Source organism: Nicotiana tabacum, chromosome 13 (assembly GCF_000715075.1).
Source record: "Nicotiana tabacum cultivar K326 chromosome 13, ASM71507v2, whole genome shotgun sequence".
Taxonomy (NCBI): Eukaryota; Viridiplantae; Streptophyta; class Magnoliopsida; order Solanales; family Solanaceae; genus Nicotiana; species Nicotiana tabacum.
In genome coordinates this window covers 26,552,173-26,567,524 of record NC_134092.1, presented here as the reverse complement: position 1 = coordinate 26,567,524, position 15,352 = coordinate 26,552,173, and the positions used below count along the sequence as shown (strand labels likewise).

The window sequence follows — 15,352 nt, the reverse complement described above, 5'->3', positions numbered from 1 at the left end:
CCACCTCAAAGCTCCACCAAATCATTCCAAAACTGAGATTCAAACTCTTTAAGATGTACCCAATCTATTTTAATAACACTCACTCAAAAGAAAGCAAAAATTTGACCTTTTTGGCTACAAATAACTAATTGGCTAATATTGGTAATATTTGGCTAATATAAGTAATTTTTTTTGAATTGACCAATTTTTTTAATAAGCTACTTATAAGTTCCTTTTTTAAATGTACAATACATTGTTATCAACTTAATAATGATAATAAATCTTGCAACATTTTGATACAGGAAAAAGAAAAGAACAAAAGAACAAATAGCTAGTATCCAAAAATTTAGAAGACCGCGAGTTGGATGTACAAAATTTCTGATTCTACATACACTTGAGAGAGAAAGAATGACTCCCCAGACACTCTAATATAGCCCAGAACAACATGAAATGACCCTATTTTTCTTTTTTCACCTTACCTCTCAGTTTATAAATGAGACAATAAAAAACAGATTATAACAACTAAACAAAATGGAAAATAGGACAGAAATAAACCCAGGCTCAGGCACTTCACCATTTTACTCTCTATTTCTTCTTTGACTTTGATCCTCCAGAAGCTTTCTTCTCTTCTTTGTCTGGCACAAACCTTGGTAATGTCATCACTGTGTTCACCCGAGATACCCCTTCGAGCGCAGACCATTCTTTCCCCATCTTCGGTAGCAACTCTTCCTGTTCCGAGGCTTCCTCTTTGCTGCCTGCTGAAACTTCATCTTCTCGAACAGTACCAACGCGATTCAATGCAGGTGGACTAGGTGCAGCATCCATCTCGTTGCCACCTTCGCTCATTCCCATTACAGTCTTGTCATTGTCTTTTGTAATGGAAACAGTAGAGAAATTATTTGAGTTTGAATCTAGGAAGAGACAGACAACTGCACAGTCATCGACTTTAGAAGTTGGATATGTAGTTTTCCAGGCTCGAACAGCTACTTCAACAAGTGATCGAGCTGCCAATGAACGGGATGAAGCCGAAGCTACAATCTTCACTACTTCATCATTTGAAAGCACGTCCCAAATCTGTCAGAAATATCAAATTAATTTGACTGGCAACGAATTAAACGTTGGATCCGAGAAGTACCAAAAGCAGGAATTCAAGATTCTTACCCCATCTGTCGCCAGAATGATGAATTCATCTTTCTCAGATAAACGCCTATAAGAAATTTCAGGCACGGAGATGACACCAAAATCCTTGAGGCAAAAATCTCCAAAAGCACGGGCCATGGCAAGTCCAGGAGAGTTGCTGTTTGGCATCCACACTCTTGCAACGTCCGGTTCATCATGAAGAGAAAACACTCGCCCTTTACATTTGCGAATCCTCTCAGCCTCCGCTGTACGTTTAGATAAGCAGAGTGAAGAAAACACTATAGTGAGACAAGCATCAGTAGAAATTAATCAAAGTCACCTATTCAAAGGGAGAGAGAAGAATTCTGCTTTCTACAGTACCATTTCGTGGATGCCATAACCCTACTACCATATAGTATTTCATCTATCCTGAAAAAAGCAACTGTTCCTTCAGGTCTAAATTGCATTTACCAGCAAAGTTCTAGAAATGTGGATTCAGCTACACTAGATCCTTGCAAAAGCATCTCATTTGTTAAAGAACTTCAAAAACAAATTCCCTCATTGGAATAAATTTCCCTGTCCTTTTACTTGTCTTTTCCTTCCACTTCTAGGTAACTGTATCACATTCCTAAGTTTTACATGTTTACACTAGATCCTTGCAAAGTATCTCATTTGTCAAAGAAGTTCATAAAATGAGTGATTGAAGTACATGATTAATCATAGATACAAAGGAGGTATAATTGCCAATCACTTCACACGTCAAAGAGAGGTCGAAAAACTTGCTCGAGTACTTGATGCTTCTAAGAAAAGAAGGCCTCTGCGGACCATAGAAGTAAGACGTAGAGAAATATTAAAAAAATTGATAAAGATTTCAACAGAAGCTTAGTTAGAAAGAACTTGAAACTTTAAGAGAACGGTGGGAGAACCTTCTGTCTTCTCTTACTTCAATGGAGAGAAAACCTGACTAGCTTAAGTTTGTCTAGACATCACAAGAGACTCATGTGATGGACAATGAGTATGAGAATGAGACCGCTTAGCAAGAATTTCAACAATTATCTGTCACGAATTAGTTTTTTCTTTGTCACATATTTTCTTTGTATTCGGGGACGAACTTAGACCTAAAATCACATGGAGCCATGGAAGTAAACTGTCTTCGATGACCGATAATCCTTAAAAGAACATGTGAGATTTAGCTAAAAATGAAAAAAAAATTGAAAGCAAATTATCGAATATAGGCGAAACCAATTAGCTGGAACAAAAGGTTACTTGTTATGGTGACACTTCTATTATGTCTCATGTTCACAAGGAGATCTTTTTAATTTGGCTAAACTCTTTGTGTCAATGTAGAGATATATGTGAGATTTAGAGAACCCTATTTTTAGACAACCCCTAGTTTATCTTAACAAACAGTTCATTGAGTATTGAAAAGAAATGGCCGATAGAGTGTAATTGATACAGAGGATTCATAAATGCAACCTCAGAATAGTTGATTGATTGATTTCGTATATGTATTAATAGTTTGATCCTCAGTATAGTAACTTCACTCTATAGACATACTCGCCTAAAAGCAGATGATTTTACTAGCAGTTCCTGCTTAACCAGTCCCCTCAGAAGGAATCTTACCCATTGACAGATGAGATCCTAATCTTTTTACAACACTTTAACCAATGAATTTTTTTTTTTTGGGGGGGGGGGGTTTGCATGAATGTTTAAGATTGCAACAACATGGCAGCAAGACAAAGTCATGTATGCACCTGGTAAATTGGGCTTAAGATCTACTGTCAATTGCACTGCAGTGAGAGAATCATCGTCGCCTCTCGTACACAGCACAGCTCTAGAATCCCCAATATTTCCAATAACAAGATCCTTACCCTACCAAAAAAACAAAATAGCATAGTTCATCTTCAGAATAAATAAGACAAAATCCAGCTAGCTTCAACTTTCTGAACATGACAACGAACCTGTTTAACTAGGGTTACTGCTGTTGTTCCACTACAGAGGCAATCGATATTGGTATAGCTTCTCAACTCTCTATCCATAACCTTATAAGCCTTCAGAAATGACTCCTTCAACGTTTGAAACACCTCTGTGTGCTTTTCAGTATCTTCAACATCAATTGAAACTCTCGACTCCTCAGAGATAAGGGAAGCATCCTCAGGATATAGGCTACTCCCTCTGTTGAGACTGATCTCTCTTAGAACATCCTCACTTTTTATATTAACTTCCCAGTGTGTGCTTAGCTTTAAAGGAAGAGCATCTCTGACTCGCTTTGCAACCATATGACCGTAAGGACCATGGCCGTCAAAAACACCACAGAAAACAGTATCTGTTCTGGAACCAAAATTCTGGAATACATTGTAAAAGCATAATTAGGAAATGCTCCCGCACAGGTAAAATCTATCTAGAGAGAGTATTCAGTAGCCAAGCATTTCATACTGTCGTATTTATTCTTCTTCTACATACACACTTACAACATAGAAGTCAGGAAATAACGTATTATTTAACTTTTAAACGGCATGTCATGTAACTGTGTACTTATCCATGACTAGATGTATCTAATATACTGCTTGCTTGCATGATGTTATTCCCACCCTCAACTCATTTGCTCTTAGAATCTATCTCTTATGCCTTTTCTGGGGGAGGAACAAGTAAAGCAAGTATAAATACGATGAAGTTCCACAACTTTATAAAAGGTGGAAAGTTAACTTGAACTAAAGAGAGAGATTGATTTTCAATTTAGAAGATCCAAACATGACTTTTGCAGAGCAACTTAGAGAAAATAATGCAGTTTAGCAGATCAGTACAAAATGATGTATAACTCGAGGATACATTTTTGTCCCCTCTAACCTAAGTTGCTCGGACTTGGGTGCGGGTGTCCGATACGGGTGCGGATCTAGAGATCGGATCCTTCATGATCTAAAATTTAAGATTCGGAGGGTACGAATCCAAGTACGAATACGGGTGCGGGGTTTCGGCTAAAAATAATTCAAATATCTAGAAATAGAGTTATAAAGATATATCTAAATTATGAGATATTATATGAAAAACTTACAAGATATTCTGAGATGGAAAAAATATTGATCAAGAGAAGAATCTGAGAAGGAGATAATAGGAAAATGACTGACATAGAAATTTCTATAAACAAAGTATTCCATTTTCTTCAATTTTATCCCAACTTTTGTTTTGATTTCAAAAATCATTGTATCTATCCCGATTTTTTCCGTCAATTTTGGTCAAAGTACCAAAAATCGGTTGACCGGATGCGGTACAGATCCCACATGCGGAATCGAAAGTGAAGAGTCCGAGCAACTTATCCTCTAACTCTACGTATGCTTATAGAAAGTAAAAAAACAAAACAAAAAAAAACAGGCCTTGAACAGTAAAAACTTACACACACCAAGTGTTTACACAAAGCAAATGAAAGCAAGACATATGTCCTGCATATACATTTAATACAGTTACTCATGGTAAAGTGATACTCCCTCCGTTTCAATTTATGTGAACCTATTTTCTTTTTAGTCCGTGCCAAAAAGAATGACCCCTTTCCTTATTTGGAAACAATTTACTTTTATGCAATGATTTATAGCCACACAAAATATATTTGCCTCATTTTACACCACAAGTTCAAAAGTCTTCTATCTTTTCTTAAACTTCGTGCCCAGTCAAATGGGTTCACATAAATTGAAACGGAGGGAGTATGTATTTTCACTTTGATTTGTTGATTCTTAAGGTCAATTATGTAATTAGGTATGAACACCCCGGGTAAGTAACTGATCAAGAAAAAGAGTTGTCAGCTATATAATTACTCACAAAACTGTCAAAATAAAAGGGCAGCCCGGTGCACAAATCATACCACTTTCACGCAAGGTCCGGGAAGACCCGCACCCCAAGGGGGTGTGATGTAGGCAGTCTACCCTGTGACTGATTCCACGGCTCAAATTTGTGACCTATAGGTCATACGGAAACAACTTAACCATTGCTCAAGGCTCCCTTTCAAAATTGTCAAAATAATATTACTCAAAAAATCAGGTGGTGGTATCAAGTTTTAAGTGTGTGTGTATATATATAATTAGCTACCAAAACTGGGATCCAAAAGATAACTACCACATAACTTTTTAGCCCCTAGTTTCTTTCACTGCAGCAATGACCATATGCATTCTGGTGGTAATGAATATTGCAAGTCAATTGATAATCACAAAAATAGCAAATAGAAATTCAAGGACTAACCTCCCAAACAATCATAGCATCTTGATTAGTGCCTTTGTTGCCCTGCTGACTGAAGAGTGAAGCCACCTCACTAGAACCATTCAAGAACATACGCCCCGGTATCCTATGCAGCAGTTCTTCCTTATGATAGTCGAAGGAAGAATTTCGTGAACCTAACCTCTTTTTTGAGCTCTTCCTTTTCCTACTTGAAGATGCAGGAGAACCGGGATGAGGGCTCCTGCTTTCAGATGATAAGCAGGAACCCATCCCGAGTCCCCGGACTATATTCAGTAAGCACTCCAGAACAACAAAATAATCAAACACCCTATTTTCTGTGTTCCGATCCGTATTAATATCCTTCTTGAAAATCTTCAAATTCTACCAACCAATCCTCCACTCAATCCAATCACTTCACCCCATTAACATACAAACGAACAACAATAACAACTACTACGCCTCAGTCCCAAACAAGTCGGGATCGGCTATATGAATCCCACTGACCACGTTACCAACAAAAGAGGTAAAAAAAATCCAATAAACAGACTGCTAACCACAATCCACTTCAACTCCCAAAGCAGTCAATATCCAATCCACCAAAGAAATCTATCAGAGTCAAAAAGCTATGAACTTTTCAACAACCCTTGAAAGATCATGCATAACAGAACAGCTCTTCAAACAATTCCTCTAGGAATTATCACAAACTTACAGTTCTTGGATAATAATAATAACTGCAAAGAGAAATACCCACTACCATTTTGTTCCCTTTCTAACACAGAAAGGCAACTTCAGATATTGCAAATATTAAAAGGGGCATTAAAACATAAAGAGCAGATCTATCAAAACTGTACCCCTTTTCAATTTTTTAATAGCAAGAACCCCAAAAGATACCTTTTTTATTATCACCTTTCACTTACAAGAAGGGTCAATTAGTGACCAGTATCAAGAAAGTGTCAAACTTTATCAAAACCCCACTTCTAATTCAGCTCAATTAAGCACAAAAATTCTAAATTATGTATGATTAGGAGGCTTATTTTTTTTTTTGTTAGAAGGGTTGAAGTAGAATTAACACAGTATAGTTAGAAGTGTATTAAGAACAAATGGATAAAATTATTAATATGGATAAGAGGCGAAAGGGGAGCATAGGAAAACGGAAAGTGAATGGATTATTAATGGAATTAAGAGGACAGGAAAAGAAATAGGAATGGCAACGAACAACAGCGTGACACACAGAACAGAGAGAAAAAAGACGGCAAAAATGGCGCCGATATGACTTTTTTCAGGAGAGAGAGAGAGTATATAATACAGATTAGAAGTTAAAAAATGATATTACATAATTATAATTAATTAATAATAAATGTGTATATAAAAATCAAATATCTCGCATTTATTTATTCGACTTAAACAAAATACGTGTAAGTTTTTACGCATTAATCACTTAATCATAAATCATAATTAAATGTTATGCATACTGATATAATTTAAGAATGCTCAAAAGCTAAATAGCTTAATTTTGTATAACATGTATATATACAAATGGATAAAAGTGAAAAACTTTTAGTATTGAAGCTAAGGTATAATTTTTTGGTAAAAACCTTAACTTATATGCATTGCCAACTAGAGATGTTTAATTAGTTTGAAGTAGAGATTAGAAGTTGACTTTACAAAATCTTGTATAGAGATGTCAACTTAAGCACTTATCAAGTTAAAAAAAAAACAGTCCCAATAAACAAAACAAACTAAAAATACAAATATAAAAATATAGAAACTAAATTTTCAAGCCCTCGCGTGTGAATGCTAAAATTAGATTATACATGCATAGAAGTCACAGAGAATATATTTTTTCCATATTGATCGTGTAAGGTCTTAAAAGGAATTTGTAGTGGTAAATTTTTACCATTAATGTGTTGTTTAAAATTTTTACACAGTGCTCATCACAGAGGTGCTCACCCGAAGGGCAAAGACCGTAGCGGCTGCGGATTTTTCTGAGGTTCAAAAAAAAAAAATTAACTGAAGCTTCAAAGTTTAAACTAACCACTTGTACTTTGTGTGGAAAATAATGAAGGTCGCACGCTGCTTTGAACGAATTGAAAAAATGTTTTTAGATAAGAAAGTTTGTACAAATAAAATGCATTTTGATAGTTTTTTTTTTTGTAGTTTTATAACAAAACAATACTTAGATTTTTTAGCATATAAAACAATCAGACTAATAGTGACTAATTTAAATTCACGGCGACAACGCTTGATACCATAGTAAAGTACTTTTTGTTGACAAGAACTCTTACAAAATGTTTGTAGGATATATTAGCGAAAATAATAAATGTATTAATTTGATATTATTAATTTTTTGTTTGGTAATATTTTTAATTTATGTATAATTTATACACTCTAGTTAGTACTATTCTTATACATAGCAAATCATGACTAGCAATATCATAAGTTTTAATACAAGGATAGGCATGTACAATGATAGAATTGTCCTTTCAAACAAGGGCGGAGCTAGAGAGTGAGTTATAGATTCGGCCGAATCCAGTAGTTTTAGTTTAAACCCTGTATTTATTTGATGAAATTCATTAAACATGTACAAATTATTAATTTAGAACACAATAACTTAAAAATAATTAAAATCTCGAACCCATAAACTTTAAATTCTGGCTCCATCTCTACTTTCAAAACCTTTAACACACCAAACTAAATAATCAATAATATATAATCCGAGTATAACTAATTCTAACATTAATAATACATCATACCAAGTATTGTTCTTATACATAGTAACAAATTATTCCTTACTGAAGACTTATGATTAGACGTAAAAACAAAAGGTCAAATTATCCCACCACAAATATTTGGCAGTGACTAAAAAGTTATTGGATTGCAATAATTTTGCATGTGATTGACAGGTGTTTATGTGTCCCAAAATTAGTAGGCAAAGTACGTCGAAGGACCCTCAACAACAGTATCCAAACATAATCTTTTATTTTATATACTTTTAAGTTAAAGCACAGCTAACACATAATAGGACAAGAACTACGATCGTGTGACTCAAAAATCTACAAACTTAAAATTGTTTGTCTTCACCCGTCGACAAAACTGCGGTTTTCTAAGTTTTTTTTTTTTCATTCGATTTTTTAAAATTTATTAGTCCGTCGAATTCAAATTAACATAAGTAAAATACTACTTACCTAAAAACTCTATTTTCAAAAGAATTATCCTTTGATGGATCGACAAAAATAACAAAGTTCCTTTGATTATAAAACCATGCATATTAGAACGATTTGAATGTTCAAACTCAGGGTTATCCTCTCTTTAATTACTTCACTCTTTTTTCCTAATATGAACCTTGCATTAATTATTTTTTTTTAACTCCACCTAGCTTGATAGTTTATGCGATTGATGTTTCAAAAGAAGAAACTCTCTCATTGTAGAATATTTTATTCATAAAGCTCGAAATTCAAGACATTTGATTAAATGCAAAAGATCTAAGCACTTGGTGATGTAATCTGCTAATTGCATTGCTAATCAGAGGTGTTCTTCTTCACTTTTATTTTTTCACTTTAATGAAAATTAAGAGGAAACACAAACGATATTTTAAAATTGTTATGCGGAGATCATCATGACAGCATATATTTTCAATTAAAATATTTTTTTTAAAATATAGTCAAACTTCTAAACAAAGTAAATCATTTTATAAAAAGAGCTTTTGTCAGACTTATGATCACGATTATGTATGCAACTATTTGATTGGATATTTGGGAAAGACATTTTAAATTTTAGGTTGATGCGATCAAGGATGAAGTACTATGTTGATTATTTTAGTTATTTTTATTGCAAGTAAAGATTTGAATGAAGCTGGGAGTACAAAAATTCACATGCATATGCTAATATATATATATATATATATATATATATATATATATATATATATATATATATATATATATATATATATATATATATATATATATATATATATATATATATATATATATATATATATATATATATATATATATATATATATATATATATATATATAGAAATAGAAACACAAATATTTAAACGAACAAATTTGGTTGGAGGGAGAACTCATGAACTAAAATTGCAACTTGCAAGTAAGTATGAACACGTAATAAACACAAAATATCTAAGATTCATTTGATATTAGAGATGGTGACGTTTCATTAAAATAGAACCACTTCTTTCCAAAAAGATGGTCAATGTTTGGTTAGTTTTTTCTTTCCTTTTTCTACAAGGGACTAAAAAGGAAACACAAAACAAACACACCAGTAGGGTGTGATGTGATGATTTCTACTCTGTACGAGATCTCAAATTCAAGTCCTAAAAATAGACTCTTTTCGTTAGGAGTGTTTTATACGACATAAAATTAGATTAACCAAATTAGTAATTAATTTCGAATACCGAGTGCTTAAAGAAAAACTACTAAAAGTTTGAACTTTTTAAAGAGAGATGATTATGTTTAGTTTTATGTATCGCTAGTAATATGTCTGATTACCACATGACTCACGTTACAATGTACAAGGACATCTCAACTTGCTCAAAAAGCATTTCTTTAAAGCTTAAAAAGTATGGGCGTTCAAAACCGAATCGAAATCGAAAACCAAATCGAAACCGAAGTTTAATGGTTTATTGGTATCGGGTTAACGGTTTAACGGACGGGGAACGGATTGAAATATTTTTATTAACGGCTTATCGGTTTGGGGGCGGATTATTCAATTTTCTTAACGGATAATCCGTTAACCCGTTAAGAATATATATATAAAATATCAAAAACCCTTTCACTTCTTCCAGTACTCCATCTCTAAGTTCTAACGCCTAATTCCTAAATAATCAGAACCCTTACGTACTATGCATCAGAAGATCCCAGGCTTGGCTTAGCTTAGCTTATTCTCCCACCCTACAACAAGATTGTTTAAGATGTTGTCTATGGTTCACCTCTGCTTTTATTTTTTTAAAACTAATGCATGTTGTCTATGTTTAATAGAAGAACAACAGTGTTGTGCCATAACTTTTTTCACTCTACAACACATGACACACTACATCATTCTTATGTAGGCATTAACAGACATGTATGTCTGGACTCAATGTGTAATTTTCTATTCTGAATTTGTATGTTAGGCGGTCAACAAACAATTAATGAACGCAATATAGATTGAATTAGGCCGATAAACCGCCCAATAACCGCCCGATAAGAGCTAAACCGTTACCAATCCGCCCGATATCTTATCGGATGGCTAGCGGATTAATACATTTAAAAGCCGATAACCGTTAAGCCAAACCGTTAAGAGTAATTAACCGCCCAATCCCCGATAAGCAGCCCTATTAAAAAGGGTTGGAGCAAAAATGATTTGATTATGATCCTTTTGAGAAACTAATTATTAACAACTACCTAATGTAGCCCGTTCTAAGTCAATTATCATTTCAAAATTGTTGTTCTTGAATACAATAAGGTTTATATATGTTGCTTTCAAATTTCAATGAATATAAAAACTTGTTAACGAGAAGAGAGATTTGTGAGCATATGTATGTTCATACAATCTGTGTTCTTACTATTAGTAAATCGTTTTGTATTTATTCTTGCAATTAGCATAGCTCTAGTTTGAGGTGGACTTCAAATGTTCAAATTTATATGAAAAATAAGTTCAAATTTATTCCTTAACTCTTGGTTGTGGTTTGAAATTATACTTATAGTTGATTAGTTGGAGCTCCGCTAGGGGTCAATGGCAAAAAAAAAGACATTTTTCTAACAAATAACTGTAATATTAGACAAAAAGTTGATTTCTCATTTTTAAACAGTACTAGTATAAATTTAATACCTCACTACGAATATCACAATATCATACTTGAATAAGTTCAAGTAATAAGCACCATTGGTTATTGTGATTAGACAAAATCCGTATAATTGTTTTACTGCAATTTTGTATCATTTTGTACACACTATTATAAATTCGGTCAAAATCGTCCGCGGTCAACCGACCGATTACGACCGATCGCAAAAAATTGCCAAAAAATCGATAGAAATCCGTTGATTTTTGAAAATATTTTCTTTTTAATTTTTTTTAACAAAACCAACCAAATCCGATTGTTTTTCTTTGGCGTCAAAATGCGGGAAATTATTTTTGCGTCCCGAGAGCTTATTTTTCAAGAAACCGATCAATTTCGGCTGGTTTTCCATTTAAAATAACATAACATTAATATTCAAAAATTTGACCGAAAATTGATCAGTTATTTCAGTCGGTCATTTAAAAAAACCGACTAATGTCGATTGGTAGTCTTATTTGTTTTAACAAAATCGACGAAATTGGTCGGCTATTTTCGCGCAAAAATATGATTAAAGAGTGTAAATAAAATTTTAAAAAATCTTAAACTAAAAAGCACCAATGGTCTAGTACTAGAATAGTATCCTGTCACAGCATATACCCTAGTTTGACTTTTAGATGGTGTATTTTTAATTACATAATTTAAAAAAGACCGACCGAAATCGAACGATTTTGTCGGTCGTCCTTTTTCTTTTGGATCAGGTGTTGAATTTAATTGACCGACCGAAATCGGTCAGTTAGCTCTACCGAACAAGTGATTTATGAGCGATACAAATCGGTCGCCTTTTCGGTCAGTTTTTGCCAATTATTGACCGATATCAGTCGATTTTGATCGAATTGCTAGTAGTGACAGAATCTGACACGGGTTAGCTTATACGCGTATTAGCTTTACATTGATAATAGCATGTTTGGCTAAGCCTTTTGTTTTCTGCCAAAAGTATTTTTTTCGAAGTTAAGATGTTTGGTCAAGTTTTTAAAAGAAAAATTACTTTTAAGTAAAAGCAGAAGCAATTTTTGAGAACCAAAAAAATAAGTATTTTTTAAAAAAGAACTTTTGAAAAATATACACTCAGAAATACTTTTTAAAGTTTAACCAAACACTAATTGCTGCTCAAAAGTACTTTTTAAATTAAGTAGTCAAACACAAATTGATTCTTACCAAAAAATACTTTTTTGAAAAGCACTTTTGAGAAATTTTTTTTTAAAATAAATTAATTTTAGAAGCTTGTCCAAAAATCTTGATTTCATTTCATCTTTCTAGTTTTTATTTACTTTAAAAGTAAGGATAAATTTGTAAACTTATACATTATACACGGTTTAATGCAAACCTGAACATTCATTTAAAAAAATATATAATGACTAAACAATCCAATGATAATTAAGTTATCTTACTATGAGTAATCTAAACAATAATAATAAAATAAAGTACAAAGTCGGCAAAATAGTTGGCAATGTTTATGTATAATAGCCATCAAATCAAGGCAAAAGAATAGTTTGAGCCTTTAATAAAGCTGTGAAGAAAATGAATAGTGTATTGACAATTAAATATTGGTCGGCAAGAAAAATGCCAGTTAAGCAAAAAATATTGTTATTAGTCACCAAATAGAGAAAAATAAATTAGGGAATTAGCTGCTAAGGAACTTCTACGTGTTGTTGACTTTTAAGGTTGTTTACCCTAAAAAAAAAAAATGGATAACAGTTAAATTTATAAGTGGTTTTAAAGATACGCAGATTAATTCAATACAAATGATGAATTGTGTTAGATTAAATAAATGAATGACATAATAAATTGTCAAACCAATTAAGGGAAGTGATCCCGGACTCAGTAACAACTTTAATGAAATGCCTGCCTTCGATCCCGGGCTCACGTTAATGATGAACTCATGAACAAAAGTAAGAACTTTGAATAACAGAGAAAATAAGAGTATATTGCCTTGATATGCGTGTTACAACGTCCCTAATGAATAAAAAGACCACCCTTTATATAGTAGGGGAATTTTACCGTAAGTACAATTCCATAAATGGTAAAAATCGTCCATTTTACTAATCACCGACTTTCTGCCGATACGTGCCGAGATTCACGCCGTGACATCCGGCTGGTCACGGATATCACAGCCCTTTGTTGATCGTGCTCGATTATCTGGTAGTGCTCTCTGAGGTATTTGGGATTCGAATCGAACCTGGGGGTCGTGGCCCCGATGCTTCCGAGGGCAGGTGTTTTACCCGGACTCCGACTCGTGGGCTCCTTGCCTCGATTCCGGTTCCTTGCAGTCACGTCTCTTGCTCCGTTTACTTCATCGAAAATCGAGGCGTCCCACGGGCTCGGTTTCACCCGTATACAGATAGTCCCCTCGTTTCTCGGAGAGTAAGTTTACGGAAACGACGAGAAACGACATGTGCACTTCGATTCCTTCTTCAATACGCCGTGAGAGAAACGACAAAGAATCTGAAACGTCCCGTCAGTCGTGTCATTATGACTTCAAACGCGTGTCAGCCATCGGAAGGTCATCCCTTCATGTGAAACGGCGCGAAGCCTCTATGAATATTCCCCTCATTCATTCATTTTTTACCTTTTGACCAAGCTTCTACCTTCGACTCTTCAAGATATCACTGCCTTTCTTCGTACTCTAATATTTTTACCTCTGTTCTTCAAGATTTCTCAATAAATTGCAAGCTTTTACTTATTTTCTACCCAAACCAGCGGACTTGACCTTTCATCTTCCAACCTTTCTTCATATTTTTCAAGTTTTTTCTAGATAACAATAGCTAAAACTTCCAAAACTGTTCCCCAAAAAGTCGCTTCCTCTTCTTCACAACCAACCACCGAAGTCGAGGAGACCGCTCCCGATGTGGTCGTCCTCGAGAGATCCGCCGGGGGGTGCTCGGTCGCCGATGACTTTAAGGTCGAAAAGCCCTCGTCGGTGCAGGACCGATGTGAGGCGGTATCTAGGTATATTTGCTCCATCACCGAAAACGTCCTTCCTGTGGTTCGAAAGGACTGCGGCTGGGTGGATAAGGACGTAGTAGTCCCCAGGCCCGAGGACGCCATTACTACCCATGTGGAGGGGTATCTAAGTATTTACACTTATTCCTTCACGCTGGACCCGGTGGACCCGGTTATTCTGGACTTCTGCAAGAGGTATGAAGTATGCCTCGGTCAGATCCACCCATCGATGGGGAGGATCGTAATCTTTCTCCGATACTTTGTGAACAAGACCGAATCTCGTCGGTTCACCATCGATCACATACTCCGCATATACAGTCCCCGAATCTTCCAAAGGGGACTGATAAAGCTCACACGCCGGGCAAGCAAAGTCCCATTCTCGAGCATCGATGGAGACCGGGATCGGGGCTGGCAAGGACGCTTCGTCCGGGTGATGACCGCAGACTTGATCCCTTCCGAGCTTATGCCATTCCCCGAGAAGTGGAATGTATCACATAAGCACAACTTTCCTTTAAATGTCAATTTTACGTTCATCTCCTTTTTCCTCACCAGTATTTGTGGTGGTGCAGCTGCTACTCGAGTCCCAAACGCCATTCCTCGGTTCAAGGATTAGATCAAAGGCATTTGTTCGCAGATGACTTATTCCGAGTGCACATGGCACGAACTCTCGAAGGGCCGCTGGGAGGCCCATTCTCATGGTAAGATCTCTCTCCCGGATAAGTAACATTAGGCTCCCTTTTTAGCACTCTATTCTCATTTCCTCTCTTTTCTTTTCGCAGGCTTGCCTAAGACCATTGAGCTTAGGCCTTCAGTAGGGGACAAGGACCTGTCCGTTGATCCCTTCGCTTCGGGGAAGCTCGGGGCTACAGTAGGAGAGAAGAAGAAAAGGAAGGCTATAGGTTCCCCGAGCTCAGAGAAGAAGAAGCCAAGGAGAAAGTTGGCATGTAAGCCAAAGAAGAGTTCTAGCTCTCGAGCACCTGACTCGAACACACTTTTTCGGCTCAGGGATGAGCCTGAGGAAGATGATACTTTTGTGGCCCGTGAGCCGACCTTCCCCGAAGAGCGGGCGACAGTCGACGGGGAAACAACGAAGGCTAATCCCCCTTAGGTTCGGGAGGCCGATGTAGAGATGAGGGTTGACACCTCTCGAGATGCCGGCTCCGCTCCGCCCGGTGTCATAGAGATTCCAGGGTCGCCTTCATTCACTGAGTCCATGTTTGACAAAGCCCAAGATATGAAGGAGCGATCCAACGAAGGGGCCCATGGA

At 35.5% G+C, this 15,352-nt stretch overlaps 1 protein-coding gene across 1 annotated transcript; it reads right to left on the bottom strand.

Moving 5' to 3' along the window:
• Positions 1-287: 287 nt before the first annotated feature.
• On the bottom strand, positions 288-6,576 carry LOC107768106 (putative protein phosphatase 2C 33). The gene is made up of 5 exons (XM_016587210.2): positions 5,326-6,576; positions 3,060-3,443; positions 2,853-2,970; positions 1,141-1,364; positions 288-1,053 (listed from the first exon to the last, which is right to left on the bottom strand). Exons 1-5 carry the CDS (start codon positions 5,569-5,571, stop codon positions 565-567), a joined length of 1,461 nt encoding a protein of 486 aa, XP_016442696.1. The 5' UTR covers positions 5,572-6,576; the 3' UTR covers positions 288-564.
• Positions 6,577-15,352: the final 8,776 nt, after the last annotated feature.